Raw genomic sequence first — 24363 nt, forward strand, 5'->3', positions numbered from 1 at the left:
GAAATGAAAACACACTGAAAGAGTAAAAGGCATTCCAAACCTGGGCGGCTTCCCAAAAATAAAACTGGTGTGGAAGAGCTTTAATTTTTACCACAGACAGGGCCAAAGCGAGCATACAAATTCCTTCTGGAAGGGATACGTGTCCTATTACTGTTATTGTACTGGTGAACAGCAGTCCTTCATCCTAGGGTTGAGGTGCAGCAGGACAACTACGTGCCATAGAACTACTTTATGTTAATGACACAGCTCTAGATAATGGTAGCCATCCCTCACATTTGTCAACATTATTAAGAAAAAAAAAAAAATCACCTGACATAGGATATTTAGAATTTCTTCCTACCGTAGAACAATCCTCCACTGGAGAGACAACTAATAAAGAAACATTTATGTTGGATATTGCACAGTATTTTCTCAAAGCGAAGTCAACTTAATCCGTGACAGTAACCTGTGAGAAATGATGGAATACTTGCCACTGGAGTCATTTCAAAGGAATTGCTAAAATATTCAAACATACAATGGGTGAGTCAGGACAAACAGATGCAAAAGGAGGGACATTCCCACCACTAGTGTCAACAAAGAACAGCGTCAGACAGTATTGTTTTTTCTCTGCTTTCAAATATTACCAGACAATTTTACAGTGTAGTAATTGCATTCTTGTGTATAGATGTCAAAAACAACCTGGGAATCTAAAGCACATGTTCTGGGAAAACTGACAGTTTCATGAGCAGAAATAACGCTTGAATATCTTACTTTTTGCCTGCAAGAATTAGTTTGGGAACATGTTAAAAAAAAATAAAGTTTTTTTTAAATAAAAGAATCAATATTTATGACTGTGTTCTATTTACTATCTATCAAGATACTTATATTAATTCCTATCCACCAAGAAAAACAACTATCACTCCTTCAGGACAAAGCGATATCTTCACAGCCTGAAAAACATCATCTGTGCAAGTGAAGTGTTGAAAAATTTGACATATAAACAATAAGCATCTAGACAAGCTAATGAGCAGAATGTCTCTTAGTCAAACTAGCACCAAAAATCCACAAAATACTCCTCCACTTCAGGAAGAACACTCAGACTAGCCAAATGTAATGTTTAGGATATACAGAATGTACCAAAAGCATTGTTTGGACTATGACTGCAGTCTAAATGCTTGCTTAATGTATAATTAAAGCAGTCAGTTAAAAAGGTAACAGAGACAAGAAAAACACAATAGTACCATATACAATACCATGTTTGCTGAAGTAAACTCATACAAAAAGGAAACTCGGTTTCAGTTCTTGCCTTCAGCCCTACTGTATATTATTTTTGTCACTAGTACGGTGTTGCACAGCACATTTCCTTAATAAAGAAACGTAAGCAACAAACTAAGTTCTGCAGTTGGGAAAGGCTGACTAAAACAACAGGACTAAGGCACATACTGGAGCACTGTCACTGCTAAGTGAACCCATAATCACTGAAGAGCTGGGTCTGATGAGTAGTACAGCTGGAAATTAACTTCAGGCAATAAAGTTTCAGTTTTAATTTCGTTCATCTTAAATTAAATGGAGTACATTTCTCTAGAAACTTTTATTCTACCAGAGAATGAATCCTTCTGTAGCCTTTTCAGGAAGACTACAATCAGTTGTTACAAAAGTCCACTGTTTAGCGCTGCAGATGCTGCGCAAGTCTCAAACATCTGGAGTGTTTATAAAAGTATATTTGCAGAAGAACCTTTTTGACTGGGATGCCTGTGTCTTCATAAGAGTTTCTACTAAGAAAATGTAAAGAATGCTACACCTCTAGAACTACTACACAGAAACTTTTGGGGAAAGGTCCAGTTTAACAGCACCATGAAAGCAATGCTCATTTTTCAGCATAACTTCAGTCTTTATCCCCTCTGCAGCCCGGATTTTCATTAATGATCCAAGCAGCCACATGTGTCTTCAAATCTCCACTCTCCAACACTATTCCAATTGAGAAGATTTTAGATGTATAAAACACTTTTGCAAAGAAAGTCTGGGAAATTTTTATGGAATAAAAGGCTGGTGGAAAGCCACTTCCCTCTACCCCCCCACATTGAGAGTTACAGCTTAGATAATGTTTTAAAAGTACTCAGAGCATTTACCCTACTCTTCTCCTTGAAAGTCTCCATTTGATGTATTTCTCTTTATTCCAAGGAACTGTGATTAATGTGCATAACCCTCTCCCACTTCTAGTTCACAATGCCTTGTTCTTAAATGTATCACCAGCTCAGATATTCCTGTAGCATCTGCCCATTTTATTCCCAGCAGAACATCTTTATAATTCAATAAGGCCCCCTGTTAATCGCTTTTCCCACCTCTATTTTCTAAAGGTTATTAAACCTATATTTTTCCAACCTCCCTTAATACTTTTAGATCCTCAGGACCCCAGACCATTCCAGTATGACCTTTGCTGCATCCTCATCTCTTTTCTAACAGCTTTTCTATAATAGGGTGAGTTCCGCTCAATGTGGTCACCCCAGCAGCCCTGAAGAGACAGCCAGAATTTTCACTCATCCTGCTCATTCATTCCAGAATTTGTTTGCTTTTTATTGTGCTTTTAATGCTACCGAGCAATGCATTAAAGCATCGGCTTTATCTTTTATAACCTTTTTTTCTATTACGGCCTCTTTTTTCTTTTTTTAAACTGCATGATTACTTACATTCCCCTTGTTTTCAGCTTTTACAGCTTCATTGCCTTACATTTATCTAGAACTCCCAAATCATATATTGTCCTAACCTCTAGGCTGGAACAAGTTCTCATCTATTTTATTCCTTTGATTATAAATAACCTTTACTCAAAACCTTAACTCTATTTTCAGCATCTTGCTACAGACTTCCCAGTCACATCTTTGTAAAAAAATTCCACAGGCCAATTCTAGGAGTTACAATTTTGACAATTTGCTATATAGCAAAGAGATAAAACACATGCTTAAGCCCAGCTCACACACCCATTTCAGATCTTCAATGGATTCCTCCTCTGTAAATATTTCTAATTAGTTTCTTTGATGTATACAAGTGTCAGCCTTCATTCCAGAGGATGATGCAATTCCTTCCCCTACTTCAGATTATGCTCATTGTTCTTTTATCACCACTTTTACACGAGAACTAGTCCACTTCTTATTTCTATTGCCTACTCAATCCAACTAGATTCAAGAATAAATTCAACAGCTGATTCCCTCTTGCATTTAGTATCTCACTCTACATCTGAATAAGTAGAGAATATAGAGGAAGAGTACAACCTTTTCACACCTTCCAATATCCTGTTTTAGAATTTCGATCTGCATCTTTGAACATCTCTATCCTGTTATCAAATAACTGACTGTGATATAGGAAACCTGTCAGTGGCCTCTTACAATTATATATAGAAATTACATTAGAATTATTCAGTATCTTATCGCACATACTTAAAATAGTCTATGACTACAAATAAATACTGTATATGTAACATTCTCCAAAGTACCTAAGAGAGACAAAGAAAGCATACTAATAGGACATACATTTCAAAACACTGAGTCATCTGTGAAAGTGGGATTTAAGTACCTGTATCCCTTAAGCACTTGCTGAAAGTTCTCTATAAATTTCTATTATGATATTTTTAAATTGATAAAGAAAAAAATTCTCATAACTGCCTCAAAATATTAAATAAACCTGTCGATTACATTCTGCATATTCAGCACTAGAATGCAAGATTTAAAAAAAAAAAAATCAAATATTTATCATCAGCTTTTTAATAATTTCCGATATACAAGATGGAACAAAATTTCTTTTCAGCTGGTGTGGAAGTCCATCTTATTTATCATCTCCTGTTCCTCACCATAGGTCCAAGCAAATGATAAACCTACCATTAAAAGAAATAATTAAGGGTGGAAGATAGAAACAGAATGCTTTTATTTAAGATTTCTCTCATTCAAGATTTCTTTTGCAAACTTATAAATAACAATCAAGTGGACTTTGGCAGATAAAGAAGAAATATATTTGATCTCTCTGATAGATGACAGGTATCTCAGAGATGGTAAGATTTCTCTGGAGTGATAGCTACAAAAATTTGGGGTTGATGCCCAGGTTACTTCAACGAATGAGAGTTTTGCTAGTTCCTCAAAAGACAAGATTAGATGAACTATGCAGACAAGTTCTCCTATTTCAGGAGCTATATTTTTCTCTTCCTTTTTTTTGCTTGACAGTCTGTCTTCTCGCAAGACACTGAAAGGAAGCTGAGAATTGCTCATCACCTTGAATAATAGGTGGCAATGCTTGTTTTAAACGTTCCCTTGCCAGACGTGGGTCCCAAAATTTTCAAGAGATTATTTCCTTGAGTAGAACAAGAAACTCAATACAGTTACCCCTAGCAATCAATGGAGATAGTGGAAGCTTTTCTTAGAAAGATAAAAAAAAAAGAAAAAAAAAAGGGTAATTGAAATAGCAAACCTAGATCTATGCAACAAAACTCCTCCTTTCTCAGACATTTTCAGAATAACGATCACCTGATATCACCTTGCTCTTCAAATATCTTCTCAGGAGTTGTACCAGGACATGAAAAGTGAGTGTACAAACCAGAACAGATGTAGTGAGTTTTACAAATTGGAAAAATCATCCTGAAAGCATTGCAATTAATCAGTCCTGATCACTTATTTTTCACTTTGCAGTCCAAACCTCAAACTGATCACAGAGCAACTATGAAAGGCAGAATGATTCTGTGGAGGCAGCAACTTTCTTCCATGTTTTCCTGATCCAGCTGGCTGACTTTGTTGCAGAGAAATTATACAAGAATCCCCAAGATTTTGTATTTCAGAAATCGGTATTCACATTTAAAAAAATACACATTACCCTCCTCATTATCAAAAAATGATTTTGTACAAAATAAAAATAAAATTGTTCTGCATCTTCCAATTTACTACAAGAGCAGTATCCCCTGTCTGAAGGGGGGAGAGATATCAAACTGTCTAACTTGTACTCTAGGGTTATATGTCTAAATACAATTTTTAAAAAAAGCTCCAAATCCAGAGAAATATAGTAAATAGGGCATTTAAAAGGAAATAATGTAGATTGCCTGAATGGGAAAACACGTCATATAGTCTCCTGTAACATACTGGACCATTAATGCTCCATAAAGACAAGCAGCAAGCCAGGTCCCTCCTGCACATCTGTGCCACTGTGCTGTCCCCAGAAGGATTCCATTGCCTTTCCAATATACAAGAAACAGGACGTGACTTTAGCAACCAGTTAAAAAGCAAACAAGTCTTTAAATGTCAAACCACAGTAATCACAAATGCTTTTTAAAAAAAAAAAAAAAAAAAAAAAAACAAACTCCAAAAACTGGGGAGTATTGCAAATGAGAGACTAATTCAGGATAATTGCCATCTGGTTTAACATTTGAAAGCTGTGCCTCCTGCATCCAAGACTCATGTTGTTTTCAGGGGAGACATCTCATTTGGGCAGGAAAGAAAAACAACTGGGTGACAGTCACAGCAGTTAACGCAACTGGGCTCAGGGGCTTTAAATGCTAGTAACAACTACTGGGATTAAAAAGAGGAAGTGCTGGATTTAGAGTTTAATGGGTGACCTACGTAGTTTCAGATTTCTGACACCACTTAAGGGAGAAGAAGCCTCTGCAAAAAGCAGTACTACTTCCATTTCACTCTCTCCTGCCCCACTTTTTCCTCAAGACGACTAGCAGATGAACTAAGGGAAAATGAAGCAAATTTACAACAGAGCCAGCTTGCAAAGTACTGCAGGATCATTTCAAAATCATCAGAGAAATGTCAAATCATATTACTCTTACAACTGCAAGAGAGGTAGACCTGGCACACAGTTATCGAGGGCAACTTCCTTTAACATCTTGTTCCTTCTAGGTTCATCTGCTCTTTTATGTTGATTTAACTTCAGAAAAAGTATTTCAGCAAAAAACCCCACAACTGTCAACTTGTTTTTACTAGAGAAGCAACCAGTCTTGCAGTACAAAATATTTACTTATTCATTCCCAAATAGAATTGGTTACAGGGAAATGATTTAAGCCTCAGTGAACCAGCAAGCATCATTTGTGATCTTTTTCCATACTCTGTCTAATCCTTTATTGTTTATTCAGCTTGTGATACTTTCTGTTTATCTACTGATATGTTTAGAGGCTCCTGTTGTGGTTTGTTAAACACCCTGTAACTGGGTTACTGCTGGCATCAGCAGGGCTCTGCCTCACTGAATCCACAGGCTCATGTATCCAAATCTGCCTATTCACTCGGGTCACAAAGCTGACACCTTCTCTATTTGTATGTGAAACTTAGAAATGCCTAAAGGAACCCACACGTCAGATGCTTGTTTTAGCCTTTACTTCCACGATTCAATCTCCATTCAATATGTTTTTCTACAGAATTCAACAGAATCAAACAGACCTCATTGTACAGATTAGTAAATTATCCACACGCCGCCAGCGAGGATATACCAGAGTGCAGAGAAGGAAAACTGCAGGAACTACTGCCCTGATTCAGCCCCTGCTCACGCGGTGTGGTTACAGTCACATTCATCGTCCTCTCCCCACTCCCAGCTCAGGTGGACGGGGCTCTGAAATAAAACCCATCATTACAGAGACACTAATTTCCCTTGTACACACAGAGGATTAGATTCTTGTCACACTTTATGTATTTCCTTTTTTCTTTAATACTTGTTTATACTTTACAAATGGTATACTGATATTACAGGCTAATAGCCCATGCAACTCAATAATACACCTGTAAAGTCCAAGAAAGAAAAAAAAAAAAAGCTCAACCTTTTCAGATTTTGCTCTCAGGACATTAGGAGGAAACCTTTTGTGCTTAAGGCTCCGCAGAAGTAGGTTCTGATCCCAACTCTTAAACAATTTTTTGACAGGGATGCTGACAATTTGCAAAAGGTGCATTACTTACTTTCTTACCTCAGTTACCAGCTACAAAGGAATGATGTATATTTCTCATTTGCTTGCTTTTAATTGGCCTATATTAGTAATGAGACCTTAAGCAGGAAACTGATTCCTGTCTCTCAAAAACTTCATTTCAATAAACTAGAAAAATCATCCTAACCTTTCATTCCCTCTTAAGTATTAAGGAGCATTAGGAGGCCCTTGTACTATGCCAAAACCCTCAAAAGTTGCTCCTCTTTAGTTCACATGAGTTTGCCTTTAGAATGCCTAAGTCAAGGGTTCCCCAGTTCTGTTCAGCAACAGAGGACCTGCTGAAAACCCCAGCTTCCTTTTTGGTCTGGTTTCCCTCCCCCAGAAATAAAGAAATTGGTGGGACTGCCCAGTCTCATCTTGATGTATAGAACTGGGATACACAGAGACTCTAAACCACACTGCGTAGACACAGTTTGTGTTTGATGGTACATCTTCTGTAATACAGATGCTGTGATTAAAACTCTTGGGCTCTTTATCTATGTAGGTGGTATGCTGGACATACTGAGCCGTACCACAGGTACTTTCCTATACATATCAAATGCATAACATTTAACTCTAAGAGTAATAACTGTGACAAGTACAAATATATTTTGCATCAAAACTCAAATAGCCTTAAAAAACATTCCTGAATGACCTATCACATTTGTTCTCAGATTCTGAAGATTTTTTTTTTTCAAATTTGTCTTGTGAAACTTAAATCAGGTTCCTAGCTTTAAACTGGAGTGGGGGAGATCCAGCTGCATTTGCTGCTGAAAGGAGTGTCTTCCTTAAATGCTCATCACTATAAACCTTAATTTAAAGGTAAAAATCTTCTTCATAATCTTAGACTACACACCTGCGAAGAGATCATATGCTGTCTCCAGGACAGGTCATTACACAATAAAATTTCATGGCAGTAAAGAAAGAAAGGAACCAGGAGTCATCCCAGTAGGTGAGCTGCTGCCCTACTAGGTAGCAAGCAGCTGAATGAGACAACTAAGTCTGATTCTGTTCATTTAGTTTGTGTGAGACTGAGTTTTGATAAGGCAGCAATATGGGGACACATGCAGAATCTGCAGCAGCCCATAGTCCCTTTGTTCAATTGATTTAAATCACTCCTTTTTAGTATTTCCTGGTGGTGAAACCGTGAGGGCACAGGTGCCAATGGGGCTCTGTTCAACTGCACCCAGCAAGAGAGAATTGCTCCCAAATACATTCTGCTCCGCCAAAATCTCACTTAAGGTCTTCAGAACACATTTTTTATCTAAAGCACAGGGCTCACAGGGTGAACGGTCTACAAAGCTACAAAGCACAGGAGAAAAATCTAGTTCCCCATGGAAGAAACCAACAAATTTACAACTAAACAATTACTTGTAGTATATTTCTCCTAATCTCTCAACACACAAATGTTTTCAGTGACTTGAGGCAGATTGTTACACTGGTAAGAGATACAAACTGTCAGGAACCGACAAAAGGCAATTAGTAAATCCCTATCTCTTTTGTAATCACTGATGAAATTTCCATTTTTTTTATCCCCTACTGCTCATTCCCCCAAACAAGCAAGACATCACCTTGAAAATGAATGCAATTAATTATATTAGCAGAAGCTTTTAAAACAGAATGGTTTCTCATTTACATTCCTGGCAGAAATTCAATAAGATTGCACTACTGTAATGTTGATTGACTGCTGTTGCAGTTATACCAGTATCTTGGAAAAAAAAATAAATTAATGTTATTTATGGGATTTTTAGAGCTAAGGTACTTTGAACTGTTAAATATTCTGAAGTAAAGCTGCAGTGAAAAGACTATGGAAAAGATAGTTTCCTGTGTGTTTACTGAAACTGGAATAATTTCCTTCACTTCTGCAACAAACTCTCCATTTACTTTTAGCTAATCAAAAATTAGCTTACATGCCTGTACTAATTACTAAAGACGTCTATCAAACCTACAGTTTTCACCCATGCACCTGAACTTACCATTTGTAAAAACATTATTTTTTCCAGTGATGTAAATAGCAAGGAAAAAACATAGATTGATGTTTGAATCTCATGTTGCAGGATGAGGTAATGGCAGAAAAAAACAATTGCAAATTGCGTACACATTCTACAGCCCTACAGATCATTCTACTGCAGAATTATACCATAGATGCACAAGAAGTCTCAGCCTGATGGACATGGCACAAAAGGGAAGAGCTACTATCGCTTAACTCAAACAAGGAGCCACTTACACAGTCAGCATATTTCCAGTAGTAAATGTATCTGAACTGAATGAAAAGACTTAAGTCCATGCCTAAAAACACCTATTAAATAAAGTATGGAATAGGCTCTAAGGTTGATAGGGTTTTATCACTTTCTGTAAGTTAAAGCAGATGTATGGGAGCACACGCATCAAATACACAGCATAGATCTGTGCTTGTAGAAAATTTGCCATAGCCCACTGAATTCTGTATAGGTTATTAAGTTACACATTTATGACCCTGATGCATGCTTCTCAGATTTCATACCTGAACTTAATTTAAAAAAATTTTAAATATATTTATCATCAAGTGAGATAATACTTACTGCCTTTACTTTTGGAATAATGAAAAAGCATTCAGGAAATGCAGGTGAGAGGATTAAGGCAGCTACCTGAAGAGGAAAAAAAAAAAAAAAAAAAAAAAAAGCTAAGCGTAGAGAGCTGTAGGGTGACTAGTGTTGGTCACATTCCTTTAATTAAAAGTAATAGGGGAGAATCCTTAGGTTGATTTCAATTTGAGCAAAAAGTTAATTTCAGCTAGAAGTGATAGTGGCTTCTCCTTTTCCACAAAAGATGGAGACTGAGTGGGGTCCTTATGAAGGACTTGACACAATGCTTTGCTTTTAATATGGAAGTTATGAACTTTTTATTTCGAAGAGAGGATGTTGATGATTCATCTATTTCTTAAGTTCTCAGACAAAGGGAAATACAAATGTAAAGAAACAGCTGATAGAATAAAAAACCAAAATAATTCTCAGTATTGCCTGTATCAGAAAGGCTCTCACAGAGCAGTATGTCTCAATCCAAACAAGAATTTCTGAGCAGTTCACATATGTCTTTGAGCCAATATCAAGGTTCTAACTAAATATTTTGATCTCTTTGCTTAGAGAGATGTCTAAGAGGAATAAATATAACCTAGACACTCATGTGATGTATGAAGCTTAGCATTGGGACAGACTAGATGTGAAGCTGTAGTCTGGACCTGTGCTTGCTAGGATTCTCAAAACAGGTGATGAGAAAGTCAGTTATCCAATTTAAACCACATGTATGAAATCGTAATATCTTTAAGATTAGATAATAAAGAGAAAGTCAAGCTTTTTGTCCTAACAGACTGCAAATTTGCAAAAATAGATGTGAAGACAGAAGGAAGTCTGGAATGCAGGCAGTGAGACAGACTAAAGATACCAACTCCACACATTCGTAACCTCCCAACACGGGTAAGCAGTTTTAATGTACTGTCCGCCATGACCCCCACTCAGTGTTATCCCATAGGTTATTGGTTCTCACCTGTGTCTTATTCAGGTGGCAGTACAGGGCAGCAATGATGTCTCTCAAGCACTGTAACACGGACTGTTCTCTTGGAACAGTCTTGGACTTCTGCTGTACATCTAAGAATATACGACAGAATTCCTGTATCTTAACCCCCTGGTTAGTTTTATTTTTCTGAAAATAGGCATATGTCTGCCAAGCAGCCTGGACCACTGCTGCACATAAGATCAAGAAATGCAGAGAGCCATTGCAAGCTACTTATTCCACAGATGCTAGCTTAGCCTGATGAGCTCATCAGCAAGCTAAGATGGTAATCACTACAAAGCTCCAAGTTTTTCGAAAATATATATGACTTTTGTATTATTGTACATGGCTAAATAACTTGTCTACCAACACTATGCACCTTGTAGTACATCTCTATAGATCTCATGGGACACCAGATCTCACACTGGGGATGCACAGGAGGGATGGAAGCAAAGATGGCAACCTCCAGTCAAGGGAAGGTTTAGAAGGTCTGAGGCACTGCCTCCAGGACAAAAGTGGAAGACTGCCGTTAAGAGTGATAGACATGAAACCACATCTTAACACACTTAACGTAACTTACTGGCAAACTTACACCACCTGGAAACTGCAGATTTAAGAATACAACAAATTCACCTCAGGGGAATACTAGTTTACGAGCCCTGAGGCTATAAATTGTATTGGTTTTGGTTTTCAAGGGAGTTTGTCACAGTCTAGAGGTAAATTCAGTATGACCACTGAAGCTCCAGAGATGCTTCCTTATCTTATCTGTTAGAAATTCAAATATTTGGGGAGAAAAAGGCTTCCTCTACAAACACAGGACTGGAGCACACACTTTTTCCTCTTCTAACAAATGAACAGTTTGAATAGAAGAGATTATGTTTAAAGTTTAAAAAAATAAAAAAGTATCAAAATAGACAGCACTACTGTGATTTCACAAATCAGACCAAATACACCTCCTCACAGTTCACCCTGCCCAAATACTACAGCATCAGGGACAGAGAAAGTGCTATGTGTAACGGCTCTCACTTATTTTACAGTGAGCTACAGCTCATTTGGAGCAGCACACTAATTTATACAATAAGAGGCAAAAGTTTCAGAAATCTCCCAACAGCACACATTAGCATATACTGCCGAGAGACTTGATAAAGTTCAAAGCTTATCTTGTAGCCTGCATGCTCCATGTTTGCTCAGAGCAGCAGCTGGCCAAGTGATCTCCCTTCTTCTCAAAAAGCAAAATTAAATTAGATTAGATCATCTTCTTTCCCTTGTAGAATTAAGATTGTGCTATGAAAACAAGCAAATTAGCTTTTGAAATCCTGTTTCTCACTTAAAGGCTACAAGGCTGAGGAATACTTTCTCTACCAATTCAGCAGAGCTGCAACAGAGTATGCAAGTCCTGTTTTACTGGCAGCCTGAAGGGAACAGTTTTACAGATCTGTGCTCACTGGACTTGAGGCTGTGACTGACAGAGAATCCTGAGGCCAAAGAAGAAGGGAACAAACAAGAAAAGGAAATTGACACAAGGTCTTGAGAAAAGACACATGGAAATAGTGTGGTAAGAGCTGCAGGAGCTAACAGTTTTCAAAGCTTCTTAGTCTGTTTCTATGTAAAAACACTTCTGAGTAAAAGAGGAAAGCTTAGTTCCTAGGCAAAATGAGATAAGGAACACAAATGTTATATGAGAAGAAAAGCTCAGAACATAAAGAAAAATGGTAAAAAAAGTAGGGAACAGGATTGTTTGGACTTGAAAGCTGGACTGAAGAACAACAAACATTTATGGATAGCAAATGGGATGGAGGGTGAAGAGTTTTAGTTCAGACATCACAGCGATGCCAGATGCCATATAAAAATCAAACAAATATATAACAGTGAATGAAGTTCAAAGGGGTGGGCCACACAAATGAAATCCTTTATTTAAACTCTGGTTTCTAGAGCTGAATCGCTGCACACCAAGCTGCGAGGTCAGTTGGCACAGATGCACTTAAACAAGCTTATAAAAATGTGTCCCCATTAAATTACCATGCTGCAGCAATTAGACACACTCCAGAAGACCATCCTATGCAATCTGTTCTAGATGAACAGCTAATGAGAACTAAGCTAAAACACTTTTTTCTGGTTATGATTCCTCCTTTGAATATTCCCATAACTATGCTGCTAAACAACTTAAACCCATAAAACTGAAAAGGGGAAAGACATTTATCTGCTATGGACAGATGGAGTAGTAAAACTGGCCATGAGAATGCACAGCAATACCCATGGTACATCTTCTCTCAGCCACCCTAGACGGCATTAAATTTAGCAAGAAGTTAATTTAGTTCACAGTTTGGGGTTGGGTTTTTTGGTTGTTGTTGTTGGGGGGGGGGGGATTTGGTTGGGTTTTTTGTGGGGTTTTTTTTGTTGTTTTGTTTTTGTTTTTTTTAAATACCTTGATTATATCCTACTTAGGCTGGAGGTGAAGGAGAAGGTGATTTGCGTTTTATTGCCAAGATTCTTCACAGCTCAATCTTCACTACTATAACTGGAGCAGATTATAAAATGAAGATGGTATTGTGGGAAAAAGGAAATACAAAAAAGTCTCGTACAAGAAAAACAAGAAAACAAGAAAGGGACTGAGTGAAAGGCAACTTTTGAAGAGTTTATATTTTCATGTGGTATCTGAATGGTGAGTAGCTAAGCCTGAGTTTATGGAGCAGACTGACTCAAGAGAAGGTGTCAGTAACAATTATCCTGTAAAAATGTTAATCACACTGCTTAGAGTTACTAACTTGGGCATTAAAGATGTGTGCTATAGAAGTAAATTAAAAAATGGAAACGCTGCATAAACTTTCAGTACATAAAACATTTGTTTTAAAGCATCTTAAAATTAATCAGAGAACCAGCTCCGCTACTTTGTGGGTTTGAAGATGGCAGGCCACTTACTGCCTCTAAGTTTGTTCTTTCAGCATGCGTCCACACACAGCTTATGCTGCTGTGTGCGCCACAGGCATAGTGGGAAGGATGGGTAAAAACACCCATTGAGATTACAGCCTCACTCAGCCAACATCCATGCCAGACAATAGATGGTATTTTCAAACATCAAAGGGAAGTGGTCAGATCTTTAGTGTTAAGTACAGTTTTGTTTTAGAAGAATTAGATGAAGCAAGAAGGCTCTTAAGACACCTGAGCTGTGTTGTAGGCTTCCTATTCCGCTTTCCTTAGAATAACCTTCTGATCAACACTGACATTTCCTTCATATTACCTTCATGCTTGCACTGTAAATGAATCCGAAGTAGTATACCAGAAGAAAAAACTGTTTCCACAACTAGAAATATAAACCCTCTCTATGGTGACAGTGAAGCGTCTCTGTTCTGTTTCCACGAGGCCTACCCAAAGCGTGAAACGCAAGTACTGCAAACAAGGGCTTGACACCTCTCTGTATTTATAGACATTATACTAATAAAAAGTCAAGTATTTCTCAAGGTAAATGAGGGCCCAAAAGGGCTTGTGTTACAGCCTGAAATGTCTCAATTTCCTGTGAATTCCCTGTGACTTGGCTAGTGCCATTTTTACTGCAGCTGTTCATTCAATTGAGAGTTCACATCATGAAACATGACAGTAAGAAAAACAGCCGATGACAATTCAGTGAATACAGCTTTTCATTTGAAAAGATCCTCAAACACATACAATTGCTTTATTTTCCTTAATTTTCAACATTCAAACATAATTGCATTTATTTTTTCTAGTCAATACTGAAAACAAATGATAATTTGTAATATTACAACTTTCATCTCAAAGGAATTCAACCACAACAGTTTCCACTCCCGTCTAAAAGAGGTGAATGATACGGAGGAGGTTGGATTGCCTAGGCAGGAGATGCATACGTTATTTTTCCCCATGAGAATATCTGAATATTGTTGCTATCAACTTACTTTTGCACTTGTATAAATGACTTTCAGAAGACAGACTTATTTAAGGCCAGTATTCTTCATGTCCCAAACTACACATGTACTAAATATCTAACACTGGAAATAGCAAATGCTAATATTTCCTAAGCATAAAAAATGAACTCTTCTTTTCCCCCCCACAAATTCCCAATAGCAACAATTCTCAGTGGAACCAGTGAACAGGGGTTGTTATTACCATTCCATCCAAACAATATGTATCCTGCTAACTAAATAGGGAAGTATTTGAAAATCGAGACTACGTACACTGCTCATTATGAATCTCCATTGTGTTTATTTTGAAGCTGGTAGAAAGACTTTCCTAGTGAAAGATTTATTTCACTATACGCTGAATCAGGCCTATGGTAAAGAAACAGCATTAGCTAAATAATTCATAACACTGGAATCTTAGATACTGTACAATAGCTTTGTACTCAAATGCTAAGAGTCTGTTAAGTGGCGTGATGGTTTTGTGATAGAAGTAAAAAAAGAAAAAAGTAAGAAAGGAGAAAGACAAGAGTTCACTGGGAAAAACAAGACAAACGGGAAAAAAAGTAGCGCATTAGCCAGACAATCCACCACAGCATACAGTCTCTGTAGGAGATTATACCCAGTTTCCACTGAATTTAAGGGACTTCAGGAGAATTCTGACTATGTTAAGCAACTGCAAAAAGCTGAAAATTCATACAGACAGAGTTAGCAAGGCTCTGCTATTAAAGCACGAGGGACTGAGCAACAGCCTTAACTACACTTTTTGCCTTTTCTGTACTCTGCCAGCCTCTAGTCTGAATGCCTATTTAATGCCTCAGTTGCTTTCTTGGATAAATTCTGAAGAGTAATTTGCCTACAATTTTCTCAGCATTTCATTTTGTAAATCCTTATCTGTCAGCATTTGCCTGTTCATTCATAACTTTCTCCTTCCTTCCTTGTTTCAAACCTGGTCTATCTTGACTTTGTCCATCTGCCCCATGCGGATTTCTCTGGTGATTCTTCTCTTGGAACTTCTGTCAGGTTGGCTTTTTCCATCTCTAGTATGCTAACCAACCTTCCAGGATAAAGAAGAAATACCCAATGGAGAGGAGGTTCTGTGACAAATGCCTTAAGCTCTCGCTAGACATACGATATTCCCTAATCCTGTCAATTCCTTCAATGTCACTTGAATCTACCTATTCTTCCCGAAACATTTTTTCCCTACTTTAGTCACTGCTTTTCCTCTGTTCCTTAATATCCACTAGTTTCACATGTATCATTTTTAGTATTCCATCTTTGCCAAAAAGACCTTCCCCATCCCTCATTCTACCTATGCACCTTGTTTACTCCTGTTCTTCCTTAAGCATGCTTCTCTTCTTGCTCTGAATTTTCCAATATGAGCAAAGGGGCATTAAACGACCAATCTGACCCTTACTACAAAAAGAATTTCCACAGAAATAAGTATTTAAAACAGAAGATTTTAATCAAAGCTTGTTTTGTATTCTACTCTTGCTTCAGTACAACCATACTGATTTCAACAGAATTTAAACTAGATTTCATCTATTGTAAGAAACCTCTCTTCCTTCTATTCCCCAACTCCAGAAGCTTTAAAAGTTTTTACTGAGAAATGTTTTTCCATTGGTGTGGCTATACAATTCCCTAACTTGTCTCTCAAACAAAAAACAGTTTCAACTCACGCTTGGCATCTGGACAGCATGTCCTAATAGAGCTCAAAATAATAGATTACAAAAAATGCAGACTGTGCTAGGATGCTGAAAGGCATCAGTTCCTGCTAGAGCTAACAGGTGCTCAGAAAAATTAATATGCTTCAGTACTGAAACCATGGAGGAAAACCACATACGACAATGAATGGCTTTCTTGTCCTTCCTCCTAGAGTGATGCTGAATGATGTTATGGCAGTGCTTTAAAGGTGTCATAGTCTCACTAATGGTGATAATGGAAAGGTCCCGACATTCACAAACAGCTCTGTTTCTGACAGCTTTCACAGAAGAGGATCTGAAATAGACCGACAACAGTTCAAATGTACCATTTTAACACATCAAGGTGCAGTAACTACATGTATTCCCTACAGACAGCAATCCCTTCAGGGTCATTAAAAGGCTTTCCTAGAAGTCATTCTTTCGGATTCCTTTGATAACATTTCTTTATACCATTCATGTTCAGAGAAGTCTACACGTCCTTGCTAAGCTTGATTTCAGTACCAAAGTACCATCCACATCTAAGTGGAAGTATGCTTCCGCTAACCTCTCTCAGTGGCATATAAGGAGAAATTCTATCTCACATTTACAATATGAATGACAAAGTATTAAGAACTGAGATGTAGCTTCCCTTCAGCAGAAGGCTTCCAGAGGGGTAAATATTCTTAATTAAATCAACTCTTGCATCTTACATCATGGAATAGCTAGCTAACTACTTAGCTTTTAAGTGTGATCTTAACTTACAGGTCTGAAATTTCACACATACTTAGGTCAAATCCTCCCTCACTATTTCTGTTCCCTCCAGAACTAGTATGCCTAATCACAAAAGAAAGGTTCTACTTGGTGTTAGAACACAGCAACATAAGATAGAAAGCAAATATTTGGTAAGAATCACTCTTAAGCCTAATTCCTTTAAGTTGTTACCTTACTGAAATCAGTTCTGTCCAAAAGCAGCAATTGCTTGTGGTCTTCATTGCTGGCTTTCCCTGCCTGAAGAAGCAAAATTACACACTAAGGCAGGTATAATTTAGTTACTGACAACCCAGGCTTTGTATGAGATATTAGTGACAACACATTCCTCTGAGGGACATCTAAATCCTAATGCTGGGCTTTGAGCAGGCATTACGGTCAGTTCTAGTAATGGCTTTTGGGGGCTTTACTGGATAGAGTAAGATAGAGCAATTAAAGGCCATAGTGCAGAAAAAGTTCCCTCTGGTTGCTTGCAAGGTTACATTCCTGCTAAAGCTATATTCATGCATGGGCAAAAATAGCACACTTTCCCCATAGTCTCAACATTCTCATGCATACCCAACTAAAATAAATACAGGAAACTAAGCAATCAAGCCCCAAAACTCAGGTTTATGTAAAATAGGGATGAAGTTCTGGAAATGGGGAGGAACAATTTACAACTGCAGCTATAAAAAAGAACCCCAAAAGAGAGACATGAAGCTGTATAGTAAACAGCAAAATAAAAATGCTCTGGGGAAAGTTTCCAGAGATCCCTTTCTGCTTAGACATTAAAAGCTAAGAAATGACTTTGAGTTCATTACTTATCCCCAGACTAATGTATTTACTTGTATGGAAGTGAAAGAGTGAGGAGAAGCATATTTGAGTCATTCTTAGTAATTTCCCCTGCAAAAAATATTTTTTGGAGAAAAATGATATACAGACAGCTGAGCCAAATTTCTTTCTCCCCTCTCAGACAAAACTCGATCATGATTCATCATGTACACAGTTGAATTTTAATTTATTCCTTTAACAAGTTTGTTTATTTTCTTGTAAGCAAGAATTAATACACTCACAGAAAAATTGTATCACATCACCTTTCAAATTTATAAACGTCGAGTCCAACTCCTGTTGGCATTCATTCTAGCCTGAAGCAAAAAAGACAAATGTCTGACCTATGCACAGAGGTTCTCTCTTCTTTGTAGAGATTAACACTTCAAATCAGTAATCTCCTGAACAAAATTAAAGGATCCTGCCCGTCTTCAATGAGGGCACAGATAGACGGTTATCACCTTCCTCAAGGAAAGCTAGTTCTTAATTATTCATTCATGCTGTAACTCCATAGTCCTACTCAACAAAAACAGGAAGGTGACATAGGAAAGCATTTGGCCTATTAGACTAACTTCACTCAGCTCAGTCGAGTCCAAGAAGAATTTAGCCATCTGGTATTCATATATACATCATGTCTATGATGCTCATCCGCTAAATGAGTAGTTCACGAAGCAACACTAATGATGATAACCCTTCTGTTCTTCCAGTGAGAAGCTCAGAGAGCCCTCCAGTTACTGGAACAAAAGAACACACCCAATTACACGTGGGAGGAGACATAAAGGAGACATCCCTTATGTCTGCTGCAACAGAAAAGAAAAATTCTGCTACCAACTCTCAGTGAGGTGGTGCAGTGCATTCAAGGGAAGTAGTGAGTTGCACACACTAAAGGGCTCTTGAGCTGCATTCACTTTATTGGGCCATGCAGACTGACTGAGAAAGCACTCAGAACCCATTTGTGCCTTAACCTTGCTAATTATTATCTCAAAATGTCCACCATTAAGAGGATTCAGTACAGACTCCTCCTCCAAGTTCACGAGAGAAGATTATAGAGCAACTAGATCTCTGAAGGGGGTACCAGACTTGACAGTGCTGCAACTGCCATGAACACTAGTGGTGTAGTTCGCAGCCATTTGGTACTAACCTGCCATAGTCTACCGAAGCACCATGAAACAGTTCAAATCCTTCAGCTCAACTGTAAACAGCAGAAGCACAAAGAAAGTACGTGCAACTGGTGCAACACTAGTTGTCTGCCACTTCTTAAGCTTTACAGTAATACACACACAAAATCCATAAAACTACATAACAGTGGCTTTTTCCACAACTGTTTTGCATCTTCCAAGTCATGAGTTAGACATCGAAAGGAAGATGGGCTCTTAGAAAAATGTATCTGTTTCTACCACAAAAACACCTTCGGTGGATAACAGGTCCTGCTTCTCTTGCAGAAAATTTGTGGATTCTGTGGAATAAGGCAGGCAATTTGCACTTGCTACATAACATACAAGCATTGCAACTCCAACTCTATATACCTAAATACTGTAATTCGTTACAAGCATTTTGCTCATCCCTAAATTCATAGTATCTAAATTTCTGTTTCCTAGGCAAATAGGATGTCTTCTTAGAAAGCAATTCAGCAAGAAACAGCAGTGATATGGAGCATGCATACAGATACATATCTATGCATATATAACACACACATACAGAAAGTAAAGTGGCACTTACACTAAGTGCCAATTTACATACATGACGGGAAGTGAGCAGTCAGGCAGATGGGGCCAGATCTTCAGCCTCTGTGCTAATTGCTCATCTGCTAACTTGGAAGAGGGAAACTTCAGAAAAGCAAACTTGAGATCTAACACCAAGGAACGTTGCTGTAGAAAGGCACGTGGCACGATGGCTTTGTATTCAGAGTAGAATCATATTTAATACAATTAAAGTAATTACTTCAGTCTAGTCAGCCCTGGTTAAGTCTCCATTGGAGTTAATTAGCAAATGATGGTAAAATACTCTGAACATGTAAGTGTTAAATACTTTCATTATTAAATTATTTTTGCAACTGCTGCAAGAGCAGGCAGGTCTATTGTCCTTGGAATGCTGCAATGTTGTAACATGAAAAATAAGGCCAGTACTTCTGTCTGGATAGTTTAAACACAACACATTTCCTTGTTGTACTAACCAAGTATCTGCCTCAAAAACATAGAAAAGCTCAGGCCCTACTGTACCCCCAAGGAAATAACTTCTGTGATCCAACGCAAAATAAAGGGCCATGTCCATCTCACATCATCTAATACTGGCACACAATGACTGCATATTTACAGAAAAAGAGTAACGAAAACTACGAGATGGAAATAAAGAGGAGCAGAAGCAAACTACTTGCTGTACTTCGGACTTGTATAACAGAATTAAAGTCTTGTGCCCCTCCAGCACTTTCATGCAGAATACTGAATCCCTGCTTGGTAACACAGCTTTAGGCAAATACCCGAAAAAGATAAGAAAGCAATGATTGAAGGCATAGGGCAGAGGGAAGGAAATGAGACAGTGAATTAAGAAAAGTTAAAAGGATTAGGTCATGTTTAGTCCTGCAAAAAAAAGACTTAACTGCATGCAACTATATAGAAGAGGTTATAAAAGAGAGGAACAACTGATTATTGTCCCTAGTCAAAGATGGAACAAAAAATAATGAAGCCATAAAAAGGAAAATAAAGGACTGAGAATCTTTATAACTCAGAGTGGAACAAGCAGCCCAAAGGCTGCAGAATACTCATCACTGAGGGTATTCAGGCTTAAGTAAACACCCATCTGTTAAAGAATATTTTGTTATAATCACTCCTGCTATTATGCAATGAGGCGGAATGAGAGTCCCACCAAAGTCTGGGAATTGGATACCTACAATTCATTTCTTTCATGTTTTTGAAACATTTATTCAGAACAACAAACATCTGGTTCTTAATCCCCCAATTAACATTGTTTCCAGCCCTAAGGAATTAATCATAGAATTCATGGAAAACAGTTTATTTGCTAGCAATGGAGTAAAAAAAATTGCCTACAAACTTCTACATTGCTAACAATTGTGGCCCCGCCCCCTTTTTTTTTTTTTTGACATTTTAATTTGAAAAATAAAGACTAGAAAGTCATCCCTGGGCAGAGACCTTTGCAGCAATGTGTCAGCAGAGAATTACACAGCACTATAGACTCAGGCCCTCGTTCATGGTACTGACCTCCTTTGAAGAGCACTCTAAGATCTAACGATGAAAAGTACTGTAAAAAGTGCTAGATATTATCATTAGTATTCAGGAGGACAGAATTCTGTGGCTTGGTTGAATTCAAAGGGACCTGCTGCTACTTATGAAAGCCGATACATTTTACAGAAGAAAATAGCTCTGACAGCAATGTTAATGTAGGCTGGCTGGCCAGGGTGGGGGCAGGCCATGCTTTCTGCCAATGCCTCCCAGCAGGCTGTGCTGCAGATTTACTTAGTATCACTGAACCAACCTAATACCTGCTAGCTTTTTGTTTTTACTATTTTCACAATATAGTATTTTAATCTATTTCCAGCTACAAAAATAAGGTAGCGTCTAAAATATCGTCCTGATGAAGAGAATTTGCATTATTGCTTGCGTTCTCAGAACCCTACGCATTCTGGCACTCTTGTCGTCACTCCTGGTGCTAAGGAGCTTTCCTGGCCACAGCTGGCCACCAGAAGATGCTTATTCCATAAACACCTTTTTGTTACCACCTCTCACGCCCTGTAGCTCAGTAGATTTACACCCTGCTGCTTTCAGCTGCTGCAGAGAAATTATATGGAATGGAAAGCCAGTCACCATCACCAATGTTCTTGTACTCTGGTTTTAAAGATGTCCCTGCTTGTAGGAGTGGAACTTGCTGTTCATCAGTTTATTCAACTGGCTTTGCCACTAGATGAATCTTAAGTAAATATCTATTCTCATAAAACAGATTTTCAATGAGTAACCAATACAAACAACATGCATTATGATTCTACCCAGCAATACAGACTATCAATAATAGCTCTAACGTCTCTGCTAGCTTGGGGCAGTCTAATTGACCACTGTAATTTACTTCAAGGTTAGCATTATTTGGACAGCTCTTGAAAACATGTTTTTGTTACTAGAGCCTTCTGTACACATTTGCTGTGGTCAATCTTTTTCTACCTACTGATTTTGCCTACTGTTCTGTGGGAATAGTCCTAAGACATCAATTAGTAACATGAGGAACTGAGTCATTTCCCCTTATGCTCGTTAAAGTCTCTTTAGATAACATTTCTTTACCAGTACCTTCCAAGGCTGCTTTACCTTTGCATCTTTCTACAATAAAGCTTTCTACATTTCTTATTTGATGTCTAACCCTTTATTAAATTTGCAGATGCTCTAACGTCTTTATATGTTTATTAGTGCTACTAGATATCATGGAATGATGTACTAAGGGACAAAACATACACCTATCTGTATTTAATTAGTTTCAGAAAAGATAATTCTGAAAGCCTTGTTAAAAATTACGTTGTAATTTTGGGCCTTGTTTATTTATTTGCTTTACCATGCCATTCCAGACTGTTGTTTGTCTATGGATTTCTGCAGGGTTGCAGTGTACACCAGATGACAACACACCTTCATATGGAGGCCAGGAAGATATTGACAAAGTATTGAACTCATCCAGTCCAAGCCCCGTAAGCCCTCCCATTTATTCCTTACTTTCCAAATTGCATCAAAACTGTGTATATTCCTATTCCTTCAGATCACACTGGGATCAGTTAATTCAAAAATCTGTCATGTCTCTCTCTTACTAGGTCTTTACCAGGGACAGGGAATAGGTCACAACAGGGTAGAAGCAGAGAAACTATAGAGATAAAATTGCCATCATTAAAAACAACAACATTCAGAGTGATGTAATACATTCTCACAGACAAGACCAGAAAACTATAGCTTTCACAATTAACTACTTTGGGGATGTCATAGCCAAATCCCATTCCTAACAAATTCCTATCTAAGCTGTAAATAAATAAAAAAAAAAAACACAACAAAACAACTTAACCAACCTTTGATGACAGAGCAACCACAGCTAGGTTGGAATCTTGTGTGCTTGTTTTCTACTGACAAGGAGCATACAGGGATGAAGACTGGGCTATCAATGTCTATGGCAGGGAGCTATTGTTCTATCAGCTCTACACGGATCCTTAACAGGCAGCCAGCAATTACAAGTCTCTTCCTCCAGTAATTAAAGGCCTAAGAATACCTCTTGAACAACATTATATTCTGGTTCTGCCATGTAACTCATGCTTCTCAGAGTGCAATACACCAGAACAAATACTTCTTTTTTAGGACTGAAATCAAAGTCTTAACTGGCTGATCAGGTATGTTTGCTGTTGTGTCCCCAGCTTTAACGGGACTTGCACCGCTATCTGAGGTGGCAAGGAACACAGATAACCTATGATTTTTAAAAAAATTTTCTGTGCTTTCTTAAAACAAGGGTTTTTTTTTTTTCCAATGTGAACAAAGCATTCCACAACACTTTATAATGGCTAGAGAACTTATTCCCATATACACCCATATACAATATAATGTTCTTGCAATAAGAAACAAAACTATTGGAAATTACCAATACTGTGAGCTCTTCTGAGGATATTCCAAGTATCACATGGAAGACTATGCTATTATTGGATGTTCTCAATATATGTTAGCATATCTGATATTCTGCTAACTCACTTCACTGAAAAATTTTTCTTACACAGGAAAATTTTACCGGCTGAAATCCCAGCCTAAGCAAGCACTAGCTACTACAGTTAATTCCTTCAGAATTTTCTTGTCTGTCTTAGAATGAGAACTAAAAGCTGTCAGTTAAGAGGTAAATAGTAATTAGACGGTCCAGTATTCCCAGACATTACAAAACTTTATTTCTTCTGGCCTCTCAAACATGCATCTCCCAAAATAAGACAGCTCTCTGATCCCGAAATGTGTAAAAAGCTGGCCAAACTTTAGAACATTATACTGAAACATCTTCTCTCTGTTAAATGCAGGAATAAAGAATAAAATAGGAATAAGAAGCGTAAAAGGATTCAGCAAGGATATCAAATGGTAAATGTTGCAAAAATCCATCTCGCACTTATTAATTCGGTTGCCAGATGACTTTTGTGTTTAAAATAATCTTTTTATCATTGAATAAAATCCTACCCCATTGTTGTGGATACCCAGACCCAATACACACCCATATACAACTAACAGCTGATTTTCTCAAAGAACGATACACCCCACCCTGCTGCTGAGGCTTCTTACTTACCAGTTGGGACAGCAGGATCCATTGTTGGCTTTTCCCAGGTATTGATCTGCTCCCAGGTAAATCCATTGGTTCCCAAGGCCACGCTATAACCACAGTTACTGTAGTGCTCATCAAACGAACAACCACCTAAAAACAAGAAAAATGAGTAAGTTCCTGTATTAATTATTTAGATCTCTTCATGGTAGGTCATTTACTTTAATATTTTGTGCCCAAGTACAAAGGTAAAAGGAAAAATAAAATTAATTTCCCACATATTAGATTTTGGGCAGCAGAGAAGTTATCCAGAAAATGTATTTTAACTTTACACTCTTTGTATCTTTTGGAAGCCTGTGTTTTCTTCGCTCCACGCTACCATTTACTAGATTAGTTCCCTTTATTTCAACCTCTTGTCTTTACCTTTTCAAGGACAATTGCACATGATGCACACATGCAGGAATATTTGCGTTTGGATCCCAGTAAGTGATGCTTAATTACATAAAAC

General features: G+C 37.8%; 1 protein-coding gene across 27 annotated transcripts in view; it reads right to left on the minus strand.

Moving 5' to 3' along the window:
• The window catches only part of PTPRT (protein tyrosine phosphatase receptor type T), a 461815-nt gene that overhangs the window by 311111 nt on the left and 126341 nt on the right, over window positions 1-24363 (minus strand). For all 27 annotated transcript variants that reach the window (XM_074605564.1, XM_074605565.1, XM_074605563.1 and 24 more), the window contains exon 2: window positions 23883-24008. In XM_074605564.1, the coding sequence (XP_074461665.1) occupies window positions 23883-24008 (126 nt within the window). The remainder of the gene's footprint in view (window positions 1-23882; window positions 24009-24363) is intronic.

The sequence above is a fragment of the Larus michahellis genome, chromosome 12 (assembly GCF_964199755.1).
Source record: "Larus michahellis chromosome 12, bLarMic1.1, whole genome shotgun sequence".
Taxonomy (NCBI): domain Eukaryota; kingdom Metazoa; phylum Chordata; class Aves; order Charadriiformes; family Laridae; genus Larus; species Larus michahellis.